The 22,728-nt window shown below is 42.7% G+C and overlaps 1 protein-coding gene across 4 annotated transcripts in view; it reads right to left on the bottom strand.

Annotated features, from left to right (window-relative positions):
• TOP2B (DNA topoisomerase II beta) overlaps window positions 1-22,728 on the bottom strand; it is a 128,266-nt gene that overhangs the window by 31,340 nt on the left and 74,198 nt on the right. For all 4 annotated transcript variants that reach the window (XR_012638272.1, XM_074945643.1, XM_074945642.1 and 1 more), the window contains exons 9-18: window positions 19,506-19,607; window positions 19,275-19,412; window positions 17,074-17,212; window positions 14,744-14,901; window positions 14,182-14,307; window positions 3,889-3,999; window positions 3,693-3,798; window positions 3,401-3,510; window positions 988-1,080; window positions 776-890 (exon numbers count right to left, since the gene is read on the bottom strand). Coding sequence is in view for 3 of the 4 variants with exons in the window: in XM_074945643.1 (XP_074801744.1) it covers window positions 776-890; window positions 988-1,080; window positions 3,401-3,510; window positions 3,693-3,798; window positions 3,889-3,999; window positions 14,182-14,307; window positions 14,744-14,901; window positions 17,074-17,212; window positions 19,275-19,412; window positions 19,506-19,607 (1,198 nt within the window). In the remaining variant the exon portion in view is untranslated. The remainder of the gene's footprint in view (window positions 1-775; window positions 891-987; window positions 1,081-3,400; window positions 3,511-3,692; window positions 3,799-3,888; window positions 4,000-14,181; window positions 14,308-14,743; window positions 14,902-17,073; window positions 17,213-19,274; window positions 19,413-19,505; window positions 19,608-22,728) is intronic.

Here is a 22,728-nt window from a genome sequence, read left to right as displayed (position 1 = left end):
TCTCACCTAAATTAGACGTAGTCTGATTAAGGGTTCTTCTCTATTGCAGCTGGATGAGAATGGCAGTCTTTGTGTACCTCTCTCTGGGTATCATCTGTCTTAAGTACACCTTGTGCTTTGTTGTGAAGTCTATGTTGTTGAGGGAAAGGGGGAATCCCATCCCACCTATGAGACTCCAATCCCCTTTTTCCTGGATGAGCAAGAGTACCTGGGCTGAAAACAGGATAGGCATATATCTCCCCTTCTCCTGCTGTGAGCTTTACAAATGGAGCATGCTTTGTGTCTGGGGTGCTTCTTTGCATGTCCATGCTGCTCCATGGGAGAAAAGGTGATAAACCTGAAAGATCCCAGCATGGGTCCAATGCCTCCAAAACACTGTCCTTGATGTGAGAAGGGGAGAGGACAGGACTTTCACTGTAATCCGCTCCCTATTGCTAATGTGAATTGCATGTTGATGAATATGAGCACTGAAAGAAAGGAACGCTTGTAACAGAAGTAGAGCACCTGCATAGTCCAGGGATGAGGTTTGGCCAAGTGGAGAGGTTGTTAAGCTACAACTTGAGCTGCCTCTAGTTTCACTTCAGAGAGGAGACAACTCAGTACTGTACATTAGAGGCAACGTAATGAAGCAGAAACATACAGGTTCTCAATTTCTCTCACTAATTCCAAAATTTCATTCTCAGAGTACCAACTTCTTTTCAAATACAGTCATCTCCTTCAAAATGATATGGATAAAAAGGTACATCCTCATAAATCACCATGAATATCTACTTACCATCAACCAGGGATGGAATGGATCTCTCATTGTCTGAGTTTGAGAAGAGAATCAACTCCTTGTTAATGAAGTCATTGTAAGTCAAATGCTTTGTTGCTGTACCATACAGAAATTGCTAAAAGAAAATGTATATATCAGTATAATTTCAACATTGAAACCGCATTAATTTTAGCCATCATTCTCCAGGCCTCTTCTCCTCATTTACAACTAACCTCTGGAAGGCCATGTAACCGACGCTGTCGTCTGTCTTCCATGAAGTTTGTTAACCACTCTTTTCGGTCATCAATTTTCTTTTTACTGAAGGCCTGCAAATATTTCAGATCATATTATTAGCATATACAGCATTATACATGTGTAATTTTAATAATTATTGTAAAATATTGCATGGTTCTTGTAAATATACAGTAACCTTTATTAAAGGTAAAAATTATAAAAACAATCTGTATAAATTGCTGCTCTCATAGAGGAATTATTTAAATACATATCCTCTTGTATACCCGCTCACAACAAACTACTCTCATTACAGTCAGAACAATTATTGTTGGTAGGTTTTCAAATGGGCAGTTCTCTGATCAGCAGGTTCTTGAGCTTTGCAATACTTTTTGAGATCCACACATAGTGGGCCAAATCTTGCAGGCCTTACTGAAGAAAAAAACTCGCACTTTTCAGAGTAGAACTGGACTTTCAAGTCAAACCTTAAGTAGCTGTGAGCTTCTCTCACATACAGATTGCAAGGTAGGGCCCAATGAACCACAGCCTAATACCAATATGAAGCTTAAATAAATGGCTTTGGAACTAGAGAATTCTGTAGCTGTCAGAAGAGATATTCTCTCTCTCCCCTGTCAGCTTATATCCCAAGTCTGTTCCACAGCCACAGGGCTGCAATACCGCCATCCATAACTGCTAGCCACTCACTCCATATTTGGGGGTGAGAGTGGATCCGCACACTTGCAAATCTACCAGATGCACTGTTCCCCAGCTAACCACCAACCAACCAACCAACCACCTACTATAGAACACAGGAAAAACCCAGAGTGCAGGCTCCATGCATCCTGCCCTCGTTATTTCACACAGTAGAATGACTTTGATTATACTATCTTTCACACTCACATGGGTGAGGGAGGGATTGGGTAAGATTTGTCCCGAAGAGTGAATGATTCAGAAACACAGAAATAATGGTGTTCTAATAATTATGAAAAGTAAATGACAACCATGCAGTATGGCCACTAGTAACTTTGAGCTCAATTCTAACTGAGATATGCAGGTGCATATTAATAAATTATGTGAAAATTCCCTACTCCTTATTCAACTACAAAAGTGGATTTTGTATATGGGGTTGTAATAATGCATGTATATCTGAGATTAGAACTGCCACTCAGTGGTTACCCTAGGTGAAAAAATATATTCAGAAAAGCATATAATTTCTTTTTCTGGAATTTAAATTTACCAACTACCTGGTTCAAACAGTTGCCACCACATTCATTTCTGTGACCAGACCAAATCTTAGCACACTGTCTTGACAATGACCCTCATGATCCAACCATATATAATTCAGTCCAGGATGTAGCCACAGTCAAGAACAGTTCCTGGTAGCACAGCTTCATTGGAATTAAGCTGCTAAGGAGCAGGAAGATGCCAGGGATACAAATCCAGTTCAGCAGTATAGGCCTCTTGTGGATCCCAATGGCCGCACAGACCATTCTGTGAGGGGAGAGGGAAGTGGCCAAATCTGTCCCCCTTTCCAACTAGACCAATGGAGGAGAACCTTTGTAGGTTACGGTCATGAACTTTTCCTTCCCCCTTAACTAATTGCCTTCAAGTTTTACTGTAGAAAGCAGCAATCTGGTCCTTGGTTTTCACACAGATTGAGTAGAGACAGAGTAAAGAGCTAGGATTTGGTCGTGTGTTTTGGGACGAGCAATTCCGGCTCACAGACTGTCTGTTTATCTGTGCCATCTAGGTGTATCATGCTTCTCCAGCACAGAGTAAAAATGTTTTAAAAGACAATGTATGTGGCAATTATTTTCTGTATGCTATTCTATTTCTATTTTATAAACCATTCAGTAAACTCCCCTAAAAAATTATCTGAACTTTAAAAATTCATTTTATTCTGCTCTGATACAATCCAGTACAACTCTTTTTAGTAGTCCAACCATACAAGCCCTAGAAGGTCCCACTTCCATCCTCCAAAAAACCGACTCCTAAAGAGATATGTGAAGCTGCCAGGGTGGAGTCTGAAAGAGAGATTAAATAAGTATATATGAGTTTGCTGCCTTCCACCTCCTACAACTCCAGATTTTCAGGCCCCTTCACCAAAAGACACTAACAGAGCTAAAAAAAACTTTTTGTTGAAATTAGTTCATTTAAAAAATCATATTGTCAGTATCCCTTCAAGAGCTGTTGTAAAGTCCTTGCACAATGTCAGGTGGTGAGAAAGATGTTCACGAGGCGCAGCCTCTGAATGTGAATTGTAATATTGTTCAAACATCAACAAAATAACCTGAAAAATGAAGAAATAAAGTAAGTAACCACTGTACACTAAGAGTCAGGATTTCTTGACCCAATACTTGCTGCAAGTAATGGCATTCATAAAACATGGCACACAGTAGTTTTAAAAGTTCTTACTAGTGTAATGGCAGCATCATCTTCAGGACCAGCATATCTGAATAAGATTCGATGCCTCTCCATGTCAGCAAAGTATTCCTTTGCTTCTTTAGCAGTGCTGGTACCCAAACCTGCAAGATGAGGAGAAAACAATTATTACATAATCACAGTATTTGAATTATCATGTTTTCCTAACAATTTACGGTGACTGACTTTGAAATAACTTCCGAAACTATTCTACAAGTGCTTACTAAAACAGACACCACCCAATTATTGCTTTTTCAAGTCCATGAGTGTTTTTTTAAAAACAAACCTTTGTAGTATTTTATCTTCCATGCTTTATGATTCTCCATATGTTTCTTCCACTCATCAAATTCAGGGATACTGTAGAAGGCAAGTTCCTGCTTACTTTTGCTTGCCTTAAAAATAACAAAAATATACCTAGTCAGCCTTTTTTATAATGTTATCTACAATACATCCAAACTTTATATTGTCAGTATAAGCTGTACCTTTACAATGGGAGTAATGAATTCCTCAAGAAAACCATGTTTCAAAAGAGATGGCCAATTGTGATGAATAAAATTGATTAACAGGCCTTTTATGTGAGATCCATCCTGATCCTAAATATGAAAAAGGAACACTATCAGTGAATATGGCATATTAGCTCCAGTGCAAGTGAACTGACAAAAACAAAGACAATATATGATTAAGGAGTCAACGTGTCAATAGTTACAAATCTCACTGACCTGGATAAGAATGAAGCAATGTTTTTTTTAGTGGGAAACATTTAATCAAATGGGTAGTTTCAGTTCTGGGTTGTACAAGCATAGCCCAGGGGATAAGACTTCCCGTAGAAGAAGTCCTCAGAGTGTGGTTGCCAAAGCACAAAGTACCTACAACCTTCTTTTCATCAGCAGCAAGACAGCAGAGATGCAGAAGTGTACAGCTTGAACTGAAAGGGGAGATGCAGAAGTGTACAGCTTGAACTGCAAGGGGAGTGGCTGAATGGATCCCCTGGACCGGTTCTGTTGATAGGGCTCTTCAGCAACTCAGCAGCAATTTAACGAAATGGTTACTCACCCTGTGCAGTAACTGTGGTTCTTCGAGATGTGTCCCCCTATGTGTGCTTCACTCTGGGTGTGCTTGTGCCCCCTGGTGCCTTTGATCAGAGACTTCTCATAGCAGTATCCTTTCGGCCCGTGCATGCATGTTACTCAGCCTCATGCTCCATGCTAGTTATATAGCACTCCACAGGTGAACCACCCTCAGTTTCTTCTCAACCACGATGCTCCACAGCAGAGAACTCCGAAGCAGAGAGGAATGAGGGTGAGCAATGGAGCACCCATAGGGACAGACATCTCAAAGAACCACAGTTACTGCACATGGTGAGTAACCATTTCTTTTTCTTTCAAACAGTGTCCCTGTGGGTGCTTTACCAGGTGACTACTAAGCAGTTCCTCCTAAGGAAGAGGGGGCTTTGGAGTTGAGTCCAATATAGAGGAAAGCACAGCTGATCCGAATGCTGCATCGGAAGCAGAATTCTGAGTTACTGCATAGTGCTCAACAAACGTAAGTATAGAAGTCCAAGTCGCAGCTCTACATATTTCAATGATGGGAACCATTTTTGAGAAAGACTGTAGAGGTGTGTAGCAAGGAGGTGCGGCCTCCCTCAGGGAGTGACAGGAAGGAACCATAACATGCCTCCTGATGGGCAGAACCAGGAGAGCCATGTCCACTCTGCTGGAAGCAGAAGGGCAGGACAGGAAGCAGAAGTACAAAAGACGGGCCCTGCAGCTCAGTTGGGCTGGAGCCACCACAGGAGACAGACGCATCCCACCTGTTGCTGGAGCCTGCAGATGTGCTGCCAGGGCTACCTCCTGAGGACTGGCCAGAGCTTCCTGAGATGGCAGACAACCCCCACAGTATAGAGGTACCAAACCCTGGGGATGTAGGAAGTAGCCCAAGAGAACTAAACGCCCGTCTGGTTGACTGTTGGTCTGATTCAAGGTCACCGTGTTGCAGGGGGATCCCCCGCTGACACAGTGGCGGACTACTCCGCCACTGTTAGGGCCCTGGGCTGGTATGCAGTGGAGTTGGGCAGGCCCATGTCCCCCTACCACCCCACCCCTCAGGTGGCAGCACCCCCATCTTAGGCCAGGAAGCCTGTGGTACCCTACCATCCTCTGCTGCCTGAGCCCCTAGACTGTGCTGGTGCTCGCCCTTCCCTGTGGCTCAGACTGCTTAGCCGCTCTGCCCTGATTGCAGGCCAGAGCCTACTAACTGTTCGCTGCCCTGCCCTGACCAAGGGCCCGGGGCTCATACACTGACGTACTGCTCTGCCTGGCTGGAGGGCCGCAGTACTAGGTGCAGCTAATTCCACCCTTCTGAACTCATCTTTAGAGGTATGTGACAGTGAGGAGGCATGGCCTCCCTCAGAGATTAATAGGGAGAGATGGCTATGCACCCTACAAGGTGAAAATAGACCTCATAGAGTGAGTTCATATGTCTCAGGGTATTTGCAGATTACAAGATTGGTACAACAACTATACAGTTGGCTATCCACTTGGAAAGTCTTTGTTTAGAGATTGTGGACCCTTTGGATCTGTCTGTGATCAAAACAAATAATTTGGAAGTTTTTCTGAAAGGCTTAGTCCTGTCAAGATAGAAGACCAGGGCTGTCCTGACCTCAGGTGTGTGTAAGAGCACCTCTTCTTTGCCTAGGTGAGGTTCAGGGTGGAAGATTAGGAGGTGAATGGGTTGGTTGATAAGGAACACCCTGTACTGAAAGTAGTCCTGAACAAGAGCAAAGCGTAGGCATTTTTGTGTAGCTGGTAGATCTGTAGGGCCTTATCAAATTCACGGCCATGAAAAATGTGTCACGGACCATGAAATCTGGTCTTTTGTGTACTTTTACCCTATAGTATACAGATTTCACGGGGGAGACCAGTTTTCTCAAACTGGGGTACCGACCCAAAAGAGGGCTGGGGGAGAGGGAGGTGTCATAAGGTTATTGTAGGGTGATTGCAGTATTGCCACCCTTACTTTTGCGCTGCCTTCAGAGTTGAGTCAGGACCCCTACAGTTAAAAGACCGTGAAAGTTCAGATTTAAATATCTGAAATCATGGACATTTATTATTTTTAAAATCCTATGACTATGAAATTGACTAAAATGGACCGTGAATTTGGTAGGGCCCTACCTATATGTAAATATGCCTCCTGAAGATCTAGGGCCGAGATCTAATCTCCTTGGTCCAGTGATGGAATTATTGCTGCAACATCATTTTGAATTTTTGCCTTCACAAAGATGTTGAGTAGCCTTAAATCTAGGATGGGTCTCCCAAATGCTGTTCTTTTTTGAACCATGAAATACCTGGAATAAAACCCCTTCCCTCTGTGTTGCTATAGAACCAGTTCTATAGTACCCAACAGTAGGAGAGAGCCTTATTTTCTGTTGTAGAAGGTTTTCATGAGGGGGTTCCTGAAGAGGGACAGGGAAGGGATGTCAGGAGCCACAAGAGAAGTACAGTGAATGGAGTACGCTGCAGATATAGTCTGCCAAACCCATTTGTCTGTACTGATTGACTCCCAAGCCCACTGGAAGTGGGAAGAAAGGCAGGTGAATCAGTGCAGCTGGTAAGAATGAGGATGGTAACTCAGGACTCGACCACTCTGTCAAAACTGGAGCTTGGTGGTAGAAGGCTATGAGGTCAAAGGTTGAGAAGTTGGTGGTTTTCTTCTCTGGAACCTCTGTCTCTTGTGTTGAGGTTCTTCTGATCTCTGGGAGCTTGAGAACTGTGCAGGATGGGATCTCTGTGCCTTCTGGGACTTATTAAACTTTCTCTTTTGGGCAGGTGTATAGATCCTGAGAGAACACAAAGTAGCCCTGGAGTCCTTTAAAAAGTGCAGAGATTGGTCCATACTGTCAGCGAACACTTTACCGCCATCCACCGGGTGGCAGTATCAACAGTCAAAGGAGGCCTACAGGGATCTTCTGGCGAGGAGCTGGCCTTCTGCAACAATTGCCTGGAATTGCTCTCTAATGTTCTGCTGATAGATGCTCAATAAATGAGTTCCGCTTGGTATAATTTGTATGATTATATTTTGCCTTTAAAGCTTGGTAGCTGGCAATTCTGAATTGTAAAGTAGCCGACTGAGTGTTGTCAGTAGAATGTCCATGCATGCGCTGAAGTGATAGTAGCTGAAGGAGCTGACGTTACCGTGAACCTCAACTGCTCCGAGGGGTGTGCAGATGGAGCCCAGGCAGCGCTCTTCTTGCCGCCTTGCTCTGTTGACAGTAACCGACAACAGTAACCGAGCCCAGAACTTTACAGTCTTTGAATTTGACAGTGCCCTTGGTACCCGAGGAACCAGCAGCCTCATGGGTACCAGATTGGAGAGCAGTGCGTGCCAAAGTAGATGGAATCATCAGAGACCACAACTTCTTTGAGGTAGATTCCCTATGTGAAGAACTTAGGGGACAGCCTTTGGGAGTCTTATGAGAGGAATCTTGGGTCCTCCTCTTAGATGCCATCAAGGAGTGTGGTTTGGAGACAGGGGAGGCAGCAGATTACTCAGAGACCATCATATGGGGGGATTCCCCTGGCCATGGACAGAGGCTGGGCGCAGTAAGATCTCCATCATGAAGAGTCAAAGTTTGATCTCCTTGGTTTTTTTTCTGGCTCTTGATTTTAATGCCAGACATAAGTTGCACTTCTGGGAAATATGAGATTCCCAGAGGTAATGGATGCACCAGGAGTGTCCGTCACTCACTGGGATTGCCTCCCAGCACAACAGGCAACCTTTGAAACCAGGAGAACCGGGTATGTCCTCCCAGTAAAGTAAAAATCTCTCAGGAGGGTAGAAACTAATATCCTGTTTTTAAAAAGTTTTTGTTTTTAAACTAGTACTGCTAAAACTAGTACTAAGTACTGCTAAGGACAACTACAATAAAATAACTACTAAAAGAACTAAGGGGACACAGTTGAGGTAAAACTAAACATAGACAATGTTAAGGCTCCATCTCAAGCCAAGGCGGTTGAGAAGGAAATGAAGGCGGTTCACCCATGCAGTGCTATATACCAACAGCACATAGCAGGAGATGGTGTAACATACATGCATTGGCTGAACTAACATTGCTATGAGAAATCTCCGATCAAAGGCACAAGGCAGCATAAGCATACCTACAGTGAAGCATCCACAGGCACACTGCTACAAGAAGCAGCTTCCCTTCCCAATGGAATCCTGTACACTTTCTTGTGGTGAATACACCAAGGGATACATCATTCTCCGGTGACTCAACAAGTTGTGATTAGCCCAATATAAAACCACAGACTTTCAAATGATGATTGCCTTTCACCATAGCAGTATGTAGTCCCAGATGACTACTGAAACCATTGGTGCACCTAGATTCTCAGGTAGCAGCAACAGACAACTGTCTTTCATCATCTATGACTGGCTGAAAAAATTGCAACTATTCTTCGCTAAATTGCAATAGTCATCCATGCTTTTGTTAATTCCATGCTAGACTATTGAATTGTAGTTCTTATGTCTATCCTTGAAGTCCACCCAGAAGCTTTAGCTGGTAGAAAATGTAGCCTCCCATAATCTGAGACTGATGAGTCACCACAACCATAAAACACCTGTACTGCTATATCTGTGCTGACTTCATATTCACTTCAAGTTGTAATCACAAGTGTTGGTGATAATCTTCAGAACCCAGAGTCATCTGGGACTCAACTTTGACATCACCTTTCATTCTATATCCCATTGCTGCAGTTCACATTAATATGGAAGATTTTGCTTTCAGTTCCAGGTGGCCAGGTGTTAAGCACTTTGGACAAGATTTTCAACAGTATTTAGACATCTAAAGATGCAGATAGGTGACTAATGGGATTTTCTTAGGTGTCTATGAACCTAACTCTCATTGAAATCAATGAGGGGGCATTGGATCAGTGTCCTCGTCGTGCCACCCGCCAGTACCTGACAGCAGTCAGGGAAGCTAATGATCCAACCAGTGAGCCGAATTCCATGAGCACCAGCTCAACGAATCCCAGCACTGTCATCACCAACAACCCGAACGTGCAGCCCGGGGACTTCTATGGAGTTGGTCCAGCTCTATGCATGTTACAACTCAACGTGCAGGGTTTGTCGGCTGCCAAGTGTGATTTACTTGGCATTCTTGCTCATCGACATACTATCGATATCATTTGCTTGCAAGAGACACATGTGGCAACTGCAGAAGTCAGGCGTTACAGTATCGATGGCTTCAACCTGCTGTGCCATGAGGCATATCCGAAGCATGGTCGAGCCACATACATTCAGTCCGATACTGCAGATGCCATTCAGCTGATGTCTACTGAATTCCGTGATACCATACAGGTTGGCGGTTTCTGGCTGGCAAATGTATACAAGCCTCTAAGCGTCAGCTGGAACCAACAGGTTCTACCAAGCCTACCACACCCAACTGACTATGTCGGAGACTTACAGCCATCACACAGACTGGAGGTATAACGAGGCTACACTGACGGTGAACAGCTTGCAGACTGGGCATCTTGAAATGACCTCGCCCTTATCCATGATGCTAAGGAGCGAGACACGTTCCATTCTTCTAGATGGGATCATGACTACTGTCCTGACTTGTGCTGGATCAGTTCAGTTGATGGCCACCCTCAGCCAGCAACATGCCAATCTTGGATAACTTCCTACGCAGCCAACACAGACCACTGATCCATATCGAGCTTCCAGTTGTCAAGAGTTCCAAAAAGACTTGGTGGAACTTCCAAAAGATACCGGGAAGCGTTGGAGAAGAGTGTGGTGACAAATCAGCCCGGCATATCTCAGTAAATGAGACCTACCGTCGCTTCTGTGTGCTATCTACAAAGCAGCCTGCAGAGCCATCCCATGCGGTTGCCGCCCGGTCTACATCCTGTCTCGACGCAGACAGCACTGCCTTGTTCAAGCGGTATGAGGCATCTGGTGATCCAGATGTCGCTGACCATCTGATCGAACCATTGGACACTGCTTGCCGAGCCAGATGGGAGGAGACAACCAAGAGGATGAGCTTTACCCGCTCCAGCCGCAAGTGTTGGAGTCTACTCTGACGCCTTGGAGCAGCACAACAGCCTACTGCATTCTGCCAACCCTCAGTGACACCCAACCAGGTAGCTGGACACCTACTTAAAGTGGCCAGAGAACCTCTGGAGAAACAGGTGCAAAGACAAATGAGGAACGAATGGCGTATGTTTAAACATGTAAACCAGATCAGATACTAACCACAACCATTCACTGTAACAGACACTGGGTAGCAGCAAGTGTGGAACAACTGTGGGCTATGACAACATATCTCCAGAATTCCTGAAAAACCTTGGCTCCCATGCTTGACTTTGGCTTGTGAAATTCTTCACAAGGGTCATCAGTGAAGGAAGGCTACCAAAGATATGGCACACCGCAAAAGTCATTGGCCTCCTAAAGCCTGGAAAGGACCCAAGTCAAGCATCAAGCTATCGTCCCATATCATTATTGTCGGTGTGCTTCAAGGCACTGGAACGCTTGGTCCTACCACGCATATTACCCGACATGGAGAGAATTTTGAGCCCTGACCGAGCCGGCTTTCGCCGAAGCCGTAGCACATGCGACCAAGTTCTTGAGCTGACCACATTTGTTGAAAATGGCTTCCAGAGAAACTTGAAAACAGGCACTGTTTTCATCACTCTAACAGCGGTGTACAATACGGTATGGCACACTGGTCTGCTTGTGAGGGTATCACGGGTCCTGCTACCTTGGGTCACAGGCGTCGCTAAACTGTTCCCCCGCGATAGGCAGTTCAGAGTCCATATGTGGGAGGAGACGAGTGCTTGGCGACGACAGAGCAATGGGTTACCCCAGGGCTCTGTTCTTTTGCCAACCCTGTTCAACCTTTACATCAATGACCTGCCAACAACAAAGTCACGGAATTTCGTTTACGCAGATGACATCTGTTGCGGTACCCAGGCCCAGATGTTCCACGAGCTTGATGCCACCTTAAACCGGGACATGGCAAAGTTAGCCCACTACTGTAAGACTTGGCGCCTTCAGCCAAACGTCATAAAAACAGTCTCCAGTTTGTTCCATTTTCATCACACCAGCACAACCTGAAAACTGAATGTTTATCTGAATGGTCAGAAGGTGAAGCATGAAGTAGAACCAGTATATCTAGCTGTGACCTTAGACTGCACACTGAGTTACCATGCCCGCCTGAAGAAGACAGCAGCTAAAGTTAAGACGCGCAACAACCTTCTTAGCACACTGGCAGGTTCGTCATGGGGTGCTCGTGCTCAAACTCTGCGGACATCAGCTCTTGCCACCTCGTATTTAGTGGTGGAGTACCGAGCCGATCACCACACACCAAACCAGTGGATACGCAGTTACATGCCGCTATGCGTATCATCTCCAGCACCCTGTGTCCAACTCCACTCCCATGGCTCCCAGTTCTGAGCAATATTGCTCCTCCTCATATCAGACGAGAGGTTGCCACTAGCAAGTTACTGGAGAAAGTAGGTGTCAACTCAAGCCTGCCGCTGCATAATGACCTTTTTAAGCCACCGGCTGCACCTCTGCCATCACTCCACCCATTATGGTCTCATCCACCATGCCAGGACGTTAGGGCGGAAACACTCTGGTGAGAGGAATGGATATCTATTATAATCCCCAGCCAGGCCCTCGTCGCCGACCTCACAAGTTGCCCGCCTGGTTTTGACCTGCCCTGTCGCCAATGGTCTCTGTTAAACAGGTCCTGGACTGGACAAGGTTTCTGTGCAGCCAACCAGTATTTCTGGGGCCTTCATGACAGCCCTTTGTGCAGCTGTGGCGCAACACAGACGATGACGCACATTGTCAATGAATGCCTGCTGATTAGGTTCAGTGGTGGCCTAGAAGAACTGCATCATGCCACTGAAGACGCTATCGCTTGGCTAGACGACTATGCACACACTAAATAAATTGAAATCAAGCAAAAGAGTTCACTCAGTTGAGGACCCTACCTCTGGAATTTGTTCCCTGCGGCTATCTAACAGACAGATTGTCTCGTAAAACAGCATAATCTAGTTGATATGGCACAAGTTTAGGAATCAAACACTCCTGAATTCTAATCCCCGTTCTATCACTTATTCACTGTGTGGCCTTGGGAAAATAACTAAAGCCTAATTATTCAAAATTGTCTACTTTTGTGTGTATGTCCAACTTTAGACTCTGGAGCCTGATTTTCAGGGCCAATGAGAACCCACAACTAACTTCAATTAGTGTTGTGGTAGTTCAGCACCTTTGACAAAAATCAGATCAGGTGGACTTTTGAAATTTTGGATATCAGCTTCCCCCTCAGTTTCACATCTGTAAAATGGGGATAGTACATAGATACGTCAGAGGGGTATATGAGGATTGTTTGTGAAGTGTTTTCGAAAAGGGAGGTACTAATTATTATCAGTGAATTTCAAAACACAATGTATAAGAAACCTTGTTTGATTTAGTTTGTCTGTGTTTTGTTTTTATTATTCCTAACAAAAGGACACTGGTTTTAATACCAGTCATTTTGGAGAGGATCCATACAATATTTTCCCCTAACATTTATCTCTTTTTTAAAAACGACACTACTAATAGTATATTTACTATCCCCTGAGCCACTTTCTACTGTCATTTCTCCTAAAACTTGGCCTTTGTCCCATTTTTTCCACTCGTGCCCCAACATATTTACGTGTGCTAGGTCAGATATGTTCTCATTCACACCAATGGAACAAAGATTTGAAATCAGATGGGTTGCTCTGGTATAGCAAAGCAGAATTTGGTTATCTGTTTGATACCTGTTGTAACCTATACAGTGGTTATAGGGAGTCGGGGAATTTCCTCTTTGACGTGGTCTTGGGAGGGGGAGTGTTAGCTCTCCTTTTTCCACGTCCTTTAGGAGACAGGTCCCTTCCTTTCGGGATGGAGGAGAGGGGTCTGTCGGAAGCTGCCTGCCATGATAGGGTGGCAGGAGAAGTTTGCGAGCCAGTCTGAAATGGGACAGAGGGACTTCTCCATTAGGATGAGCTTCAGTTTAAGATCCCTGGCTTTCCTAGTCTGGGTCTTAAGATTGTGGCAATATGTGCACTTTTGGGGCACGTGAGTTTCCCCCAGGCGCTGGACACACTGTGAGTGTCTGTCAGAAAGCGGAATTGCCTTGCGACAGGAACGGCAGTGTTTAAAGCCAGACGACCCTGGCATTCTGAGGAAAATAATGTCCCTTAAGGGGACGAAAGGAGAAAAAAGTTTTTGGTCCTTTTTTTTTTAAAATGAGGAGAAAAAGAAATAAAAGGTTCTTAACCAACTAAGCTAACTACACTAAACTACTTGACTAATCTAACTAAGATAAGTCTGAGGCGAGGAAGCGCACTGCTGGAGCTCCGACTCAGACCAGGGATGGGTGTGAAGGAACTGGGGGGCAAGGGGTCCGCACAGCACCAGTTAATTGCCACTGCAGGCCTGAGACGGGAGAGTGCATGTGCAGCCCAGCCAGGTACTGCTCTCAAAATTCTCCAACTAGAGGCACAGGGCACACAATCACCTAAAGTGGAGCACCCACAGGAACGCCACTCGAAGAAGAAACAGTAGTTATAGGGAAATCATCCCCCCAAAGAACATTAAGCAGTGGGGAACTTCCCTACACAGACTTGTGCCCTCCTTCTGCAAAGGCTAGGTAAAAGTGATACCTACAAAACTAGCAAAAATGAAAAACCAAAGACTCTAAAATATCTTAGTTTTGTGTTTTTTAAACCTGTATATCTCAAACTAACCTGATCAGTCATGATCATAATCTTTCCATATCTCAGGGATTTTAGAGATTCTGGATCTTCATAGCTTTTCTTGTACTGCAGACCAACTATTTTGATAATGTTGTTGATTTCTGCATTTTCCATAATCTGTGTAAAAAGCAGAGATTCAGCACGGGGTAAAAAAGCACCATGAGTTGATACCTTGATATTTGTATAATATTACATCAGCTATACCAAAACCTCCCCATATTTAAGAGTCTCTTAGTTCAGGTGCTGTTCTTCCTTACCCAATGTTGCCAACTCTTATTATTTTTATCACAACTTTTGCAATATTTTATATATTCTGGAAGCCCCATCTCCAAATGTCATTTTATTAGGTGGGAATCTCAAATTTCAATAAAAAGTAAGTTTCTAGCCCTCACATCTGCTGAGAACCTTTTGAAAATGTGAACTCTGAAAGCTCAAACATCAAATAAAGACACATTAAAAATCATTATTTTTAAAATTTCACAATTTTTAAGCCATTATATACACTGAAGCTAACAAGATTTTTTTAACATTGGGGGTTGGCAGTACTGCTTACCTGCTTGTGAGAAGCTTCCCGAACATTGAGGATTTTACCCCTGAGTGGGAATACCCCATATCTGTCTCGTCCAATGACCCCTAAGCCAGATACAGCTAAAGATTTAGCAGAGTCTCCTTCTGTTAAAATCAATGTGCAGTCCAAAGAATGTTTGCCACCTGGGGAGGGGTGGGAAAGAGGCAGGAAAGAAAGCAAACCAGAAAATATGTTTGTACTAAATTACTGGTTTTCTCCCTAAACCAAAATGATAGATAATTCTTTAATACAGGGTGAATTTCACTCAGAATGTGAGACCGTCCATACCACTTAAGCTCCACAGAGGGAGCGAAGCAACCTCCCCACCCACTCCTCCTTTGAGGAGGTCCTCATCCCAGCAATGGGCTGGTGTGGAGGGGAAGATGGATGCAATGGAAGACGGTGGAGGTGTCTCACACAAATCCAGGGACCTAAAACTCCTGCATAAGGAAAACAGAGGAGCACTGGCTGTTATATCTTTGAGTGAATAGCCACTTCTGGGTGGCTGTCTTGCAGCCCTACACTGTCTACAAATGACATACACTTATATATGCATATATACACTAAAGATGGGTTTTTCATCCCCCCACCCATATATCTGCATAATTTTTATACAAGTAACTTCATCTTCCACTGGACCTCATTATGTCTGGTTTTCTCATACATGCAGAATCCACAAGTCTGGACTGGGTAACCACATGCAAAAGCACACACACATGGAAGCTGCTCAATGGATCAAAGTATTGGTACCCCCTCTATCTTCTCTGGAACCAAGCCATAATCCAAGTGTTCTGCCTCCATCTGACAGAAGCAGAACAACAAGACAAGAATACTTGTTTGCCTAGGGAAAAGGCTAAGATTTGGGACTTCTCCACAAGCAGTTCTCATTCGTCCTAAAACATTAACGTATTAAAACAAGATGATTCTCTCTTGTTCCTCCCTCATTGCTAGGGCTGCAGACAGTCTATATATTCATAGGAATCCTTCCTGGAAGAAAAGCCAGATATTAGCTCCACTCTTCTGGAGCCTACTCCATTCTTCAAATACCAATGACCCTCTCAGAGGCTGGAAAAAATGACTAATACTAAACCTCAAAAAAAGGCATATATAACTTCCTCAGAAAAGAGAGAAGTCTTGTGTTCTCCAGATTCCTCACAGTAATAGGAGTCTCTCCCCGACTTAGCAGGTTGCCTTTTTGAATCTGATGATTTGAACAGTCGTATTTCAGAAATGAACAAGGCTCTGAAAATTTAAGAAATGGACTTTAAGAGTATGTCTACATTGCAATTAGAAACCGACAGCTGGCCCGTGCCAGCTGACTCAGGCTCATGGGGCTCAGGCTAAGGGGCTGTTTAATTGTGGTGTAGACATTCAGGCTTGGGCTGCAGCACAAGTTCTGGGACACTCCCACCTCGCAGGGTTCTAAAACCTGGGCTCGAACCCGAGCCCTGATGTCACTGCAATTAAACAGCCCCTTATCCTGAGCCCCAGAAACCGCAGGTTTTTAATTGGGTTGTGGACATATCCTACATTCTCAGAAAACCCCATATGAAAATGAAAACGCTTAAAATGAAAATGCTTAAAGAGGGCTACTCCTTTCAAATTCTTAATTTTTTGGAAGCTAAAGTGTATGCAAAATGGTTTTCTTCCTGGTGCAAAGAGATCAGTTATCAAATTATACTAAATGCGCAAAGGTCAGACTGTTTCTCTGTCCCTAAGATCTCATCCCTACCTAAAAAACACTAATCCCAGGTGATGGAACAGTTTCTCCCCAGGTTTCTGTGGCTAAAAAACTAGAAAATGTTCAGAAAAGATTACAAAGCCTCCTCAGCTGTCTTACATGGTGCTACCTAATCACAATGAATTATTATTTCTATATATTCAGTGAATATTGACATATATTATAAAAAACCTAACAGAATATTGGACACATTACTTATTGTGATGTATCTCTCTAAATAAAAACCAGACCCTAAGTCAGAACTATTAACTCCTTACTGTAAAGCATCTGGTAGTCTTAGCATCAGACTGACAGCTACAACACTAAGGGGTTCACCTTTCTTTCACTGATCATTAAAAATTTGCATAGAGAAGTATGCAGTTCAAGATGATAAAGTCTGAACAGAAATATACTTTGAATAGTTTGAACAGTTAAAGTTTGAACAGAAATATATCATTAACATAACAATAAACTATCTTAAACTTGTGCACAACAGATTTAGAGCTTCTAACAGTCATTTAACAATTGTTGATAAAATTAAAGATATAAACATAATAAACTTCTTGGCATGAAGTAATCATATTAAAGCTCTTACCAGCATCATTAGCATCATCTAGTTTTGGAATGCCCTTGATTTTACTGTGCTTCACTGATGAACATTTTTTGTTCAGCTGAGTCTGTGCCTTGAATTTGACCCAGTTCAGAATACTCTCTACGATACCACAATTAGAGGCCTATAAATGATAGATTAGAGTTGTGCATGACCACAGAAGTAGAGCTTCACACACTCACTTAAAATAATACAGTAAAATGTAAGAATCCAATCTAAGATCCATCAGTGGTTTTCAAATTCCCCTAAACAATTTCAAAAAAGCATGATTAAAAAAACATTCAAGCAACTAACACTATATGTACGTTAGCATCCAAACAACCCCCAACCTACTCTATGTATTCCTTTCTTTTCTTTTATATCCCCCACATGTATGTTATTATGCTTCTCCCTAATTCCTGCTTCCCTTCCCCACGTCTTTATTAGTATTTTGTCTAGGAGTTCTCTATTAAATTGTAAACTTTTAAAGTAAGGGACCTGTCTTATACTAGGTTTATGAAATGCATAGCACATTTTAGGTACCATGATCCTGATTCTATTTACACCAAGGCCAGTTTACACCTCTCCGGCAGTGAGCTACATTTACACTCACTTTAAAGACCTCTTTATATGTTCAGAATGGTATAAAATGGCCTGAGTATAAATGAGAATTGGGTCCTATATCAGCTAACCACCAGAACTCTACCCAGGAATTCTATACCAATGCAAGACAAATTTATGCAGCATGAGTAACACATTTCTATAGCAAATATTTCCACATAGTAACTAGTTGTAGAGATAATTTCACGTCAAAAGAAACCACCACTGGAGGCAAATACCACATGCTTTGGCTTTTCACTATTCCCTCGTCATAAAAAATTCACTGGTTAGCGATTTCACTGCACATTTAATACCCTTAAATATAAAATGCACACTTCTAGCAAAGAGTACACACACTGCAAATAAAAAAAAATACTGCCAGAAATGGAAAAGACATAATAAAGTGCAATTTTGGAGGTTGCATCCAGTCTCACATTATTATGATTTGTTGCTTTTCCCTTACGTACTAAAAGGTTAGGAAAATGCGGCTGATTCCATGCGATGAAACTGGTTTTTTTTTTTATTTGTTATTAAGGCAAAGTTATAAAAAAAATCTTAACATACTACATTGTATATTACCTATTCAACATCAAGTTAATCTTCAAAGAACCTGGCTAATGATTCTGGCCTGCTGGGTGGGAGGCCTTCCTCCTCTGAATTTGATAAAAAAAAGGTAGCCAAATTTCTAAATACCTTCCTCTTTTTGGAGCGTCTCTTGTGTACAAACTTGGCTATGGTACAGTTTAACACAGTACGGTATAGTTTAATACTGTCCTTGTAATGGAAAAGCTTTCACAACAAGTCTGGAACTAGTATTTTAAGACCAAGAGATTGCATTTTTTTATTTATTCAGTGTAAATCTGTTTGATGTTAGGAGTACAAGCTGTAAATCTCCTACTCACATGCTGCTACATTTCCATTTACGTTACTGGCACTAAAGAGGACGCAGTTGAATGAATTCTGGCTGAAATTTAATTCTACTTTTTCTTATTTAATAGAGCCTTATAAAGAGGCACCGGTGAGGGGGAACCTGCATTTACACCAGTGCATCTGTTTAAAAAAGGCTTTATCTGAACTGTCTGAATTAGAACATAAACCCGTATTTTCAAATTATATTACTGGAGGAGAGTATATATTTTTGAATGGCATATTAATAGTTATATGTTACTTGATTCACAGAAGAAAAGACAAGTTCTTCTATGCACCCTTTGCTAAATAGTATAAGACACATTTTAAAGGACAAATTAGCGAAGATAATAATCCTCCACTCAAAAGGTACTGTTACAACCAAAATTTGAAAATGCCTGTCTTTGTATTAGAAATTTACTAGCATAAATAGTATGTAATCTACCATAGGCGGGTGAGCCATGGAAATGAAATCCACATGCAAATCAGGCAAGGGCACAGTGCAGCCTATTACCTCCACTACTCAGACTAGAAGGGCAGCAGAAATCCCTCCATGCCATTTGCAGTTTGTTGAAGTCTCTGGATTCATAAAAATGCAGATTCTATAACCCAATTAATCTTGTACTTCATTTGGGAGCACATGAAAACCTGATCCAGCATGGAATTCCTGTGTTCCCATCATAAAATCATATCATACTTACTGCTTTGAAAAATTTCTCTGATAACTGGCACTTGGACCCAAAACTTTTAGGCTGAAGGGTCATGTTTTCCTTTGTCTGAGAATCAAAAGTTGGATTTTCAATCAGGCAATTCACAAAAACCCATATATGATTCTTCACCTGTTGAAAAAACAGAGAAATCAATTCACTTACCAAAACTGTTGCCTCCATTCTTTTTCAGTATTTGTTTTTAATATACATGAAACTACTTGCCTGAAACGGTTTCACTGAAACTCCAGCTTTGTTTTTCTTCTTCACCACCTCTATCAATTTACCAACAATCTGATCCACTACATAATCAACATGCCTACCACCCTTAATGAAAAAAAAAAAGAAAAAGAAAACCACTGAAATTCCAAACATCTTGCAACTGTGTTACCAAAAATTACTGTATTCATGTTGAGGTTGAATAAACTATATACAGTATGCCATCACTTATTCAAGAATATTTATCATTATATTATAACGTAATGCTAGAAAAATTAGTTTAAAGCTTTTATTATACCATATAGTAGTCATCATCTGTGTGGATGCACAGATGCAGTCTCAGGCAAAAGGAGCTTTATCTTTTGCACACTCTGCGCAATGGCAGTCCACAAATATAATCCATGACTTCACAATATAGGAGCATGCATGCCATCCCTGTTTGCCTGACAGCTCTGAAGACAGCTCAGAGACCCTGAAGATCAGTAATGGTATATACAACTCCACATGACCCTCAGCAGGGACCTTTGCCTAACAGGCAAAACTGGTTTTAGCATATGTTAACACAAGCATGAGAGTGTGTGTTCTTTCTCATCAAGTCAAATTCTTCTCATTGCAGGGATTTAGGCCCAGATCCACAAAGGCAATTAAGCTCCTAACTTCTACTGAAACTTTTGTAGATCCAGGCCTGAGTGTATAAAATCTGGCCTGCACGTGCATCCTCAGATTTACACCATCCATCACTATCCCTTCCTTCACCTATGCAATCCATCTCTGTTTTTCTTAGCAGAACTTCTAAAACACTCCTGAAAAACACTGACAGCTATTTGTGTGCTGCTAATTTGAAGCAAAACCTTTTCCTTGCTACTCTGTGCCTTATATTAGTACTTAGGAGGAGGAGCAGACCAGTAATGACCTAGCAGAGGATCCAAGAAACATCCCACCAGCACAGAGCAGGAGGACTTGGGGAAGGTCAGCAGCCTTCTTACCACTGCTCAGGCGCTACACGCACTCCTTATTCAATGTCTGCTGCTATGGCACCATAGACTCAGGGGTAGAGTTACTATATTTGAACATTCAAAAAAAGAGGACACTCCAGGGGGGTTGGGGGGAGTATTTGCTCACGCCCCCCCCCATTCCAACCCCACCCCTTCCCGCCCCCATTCCAACCCCTTCCCCAAAGTCCCTACCCCAACTCCACCCCCTCCCTGCCCCATTGAACCCCTTCCCCAAATCCCCGCCCCCTCCCCTGAGCACGCCGCATTCCCCCTCTTCCCCCCTCCCTCCCAGCTGTGTGAAACAGCTGTTTTGCGGTACAAGCGCTGGGAGCTAGGGGGGGAAAGCGGGCACTCTCTTGAGTGATCAACATTCACTTTCTTTCTCAAATGATCAACATTCACTCTCTTTCTTGAATGATCAACCTTTCTTTGGGGAAAAATAATAATGGCAAAATCCTGGACATTTTTAGATATTTAAAAATTCCTCCCGAACGACGATTTAAGAACCAAAAAGCCGGACATGTTGGGAAAATACGGACGTATGGTAACCCCACACAGGGGGGCAAATACCTCACCATATCACAAAAGCCAGCTGACTTACCCGCTCTTGGGACAATGGAGCAGTTAATTTTGGGTGCATTAGCATGCAGCCATTTGTCTAGCACTCAATAGCAGTCTGTTGGAATCCTGTCCATATACTGCCTGGATGCAGGAGAAAAGGAAAGTGGTTCTCTGTACCCTCTACCCCATCCAAACACATCAATGCAAGACCAAACAGGATTTTTTCTTTATTCCACCACAAAAGCTGAGAGTGCAGAATCCACAATGCCTGTCAGCTCCCCCCATCCACAAATGGTAGCTCACAAAGCTTGTTCTTCTACCTTATAGAGAATTCTTCAATTAGCTACTCTGTCTTCAGATGGGCCAGAATTATTATTTTACATTAATGAACTGAGACAACGTATTTAACTCCCAACTAAGATTTCTACCTTCCAACCTTGGTACAATGGAAACTGAATATAGGACACCGTCTACAACCCTAAACTTCGGAGAAGTTCAAACAGAAAGAATACTCAGCTACCATTTGTATATCACTAAATAAACTGTATACTGTACCACTAAAAAAAACCAAATCTATAAGATGTAGGATCAGACACACCCATTTGGAATTAAACTGGTTAGGGATATAAAGGCAATTCACACAAGCTTTATGCAGGAAAAAAAAAATCAAATTACATCCTAACAGTGATTGTCCTTAAAAGAGGCACATGAAAGAAATATGACAGATATAAGATATATACTAAAATAGATAACTATAATTAAAATAAAACCACCACAAAGAGAGAGGCAGTAAAAAAATGTTCTTATCCATCAGGTAAGAAAAACTGTCCATTATCTGGGAGAACAAATTTAGTCTGTTGTTAGATGGGTTCTACGTGTTCTCTTAACACAGTCGGACAGAATTATTTTACCAAACACTGCATGTGCAGCAACATATGTATTTATTCTATTTCAGATAACGTCTAATTAAAGCATGCATGGAGGACCACACAGGAGCTCTGCAGATCTGTTCTAGGAAAATATTGCCTCAGCCCTACTCCCAACAGCGAGCCCTAACCCTTGTAAGCATCACAGTACCAGAGGTACTGCTTATGGCGTGCAGTACATGCAGGCACGCATCCTGCAGGTCTGCAACAGTAAATAGTTCCCTGAGACAATAGTTAGTAAGACTGATCAAACTGATGGTGATGAATCTGTTTAAACAGTTCAAGCCCAAGGTAGGACAATCTCCCCATAGAGTGAATGGGAATCTTTATCTAGGAAGAACATCACTCTTCTTATGGCAAAGAGGTGCTGGGCTATTTTTCATGCCCTGGATATCTTTTCTGGGAGTTGTGAGGAGGGACTGGAGAACGGGGAAGCTCGTAGAAGTATGTAGTAACCATCTGCAACAACCAATATTCTCTATAACGACCCTGTACTTTGCAGCCTTGCAGGATGATCCTCTCATCTTGTAAGTATGGTAAATCTCTTATTTCCATTGCTCATAAAAAGGGGATGAATACCTGAAGTTAGGTTTGGGGAAAGAGTAAAACCTGCAGGTTGAGGCTTCCATCCCCCCACCCATTAAATGGAGGTCATGAGAGATTTTATTCTTTAAGGCTTAAGTGCTTGATTTAAGGGTTCCCCAAACAGATGTCTGCTGCCATAGGGAAGTTGTATTTTGCTGAAAA

The sequence above is a fragment of the Natator depressus genome, chromosome 2 (assembly GCF_965152275.1).
Source record: "Natator depressus isolate rNatDep1 chromosome 2, rNatDep2.hap1, whole genome shotgun sequence".
Taxonomy (NCBI): domain Eukaryota; kingdom Metazoa; phylum Chordata; order Testudines; family Cheloniidae; genus Natator; species Natator depressus.
The sequence above is the reverse complement of the archived record's forward strand: the minus strand, read 5'-3'. Positions and strand labels throughout refer to the sequence as shown.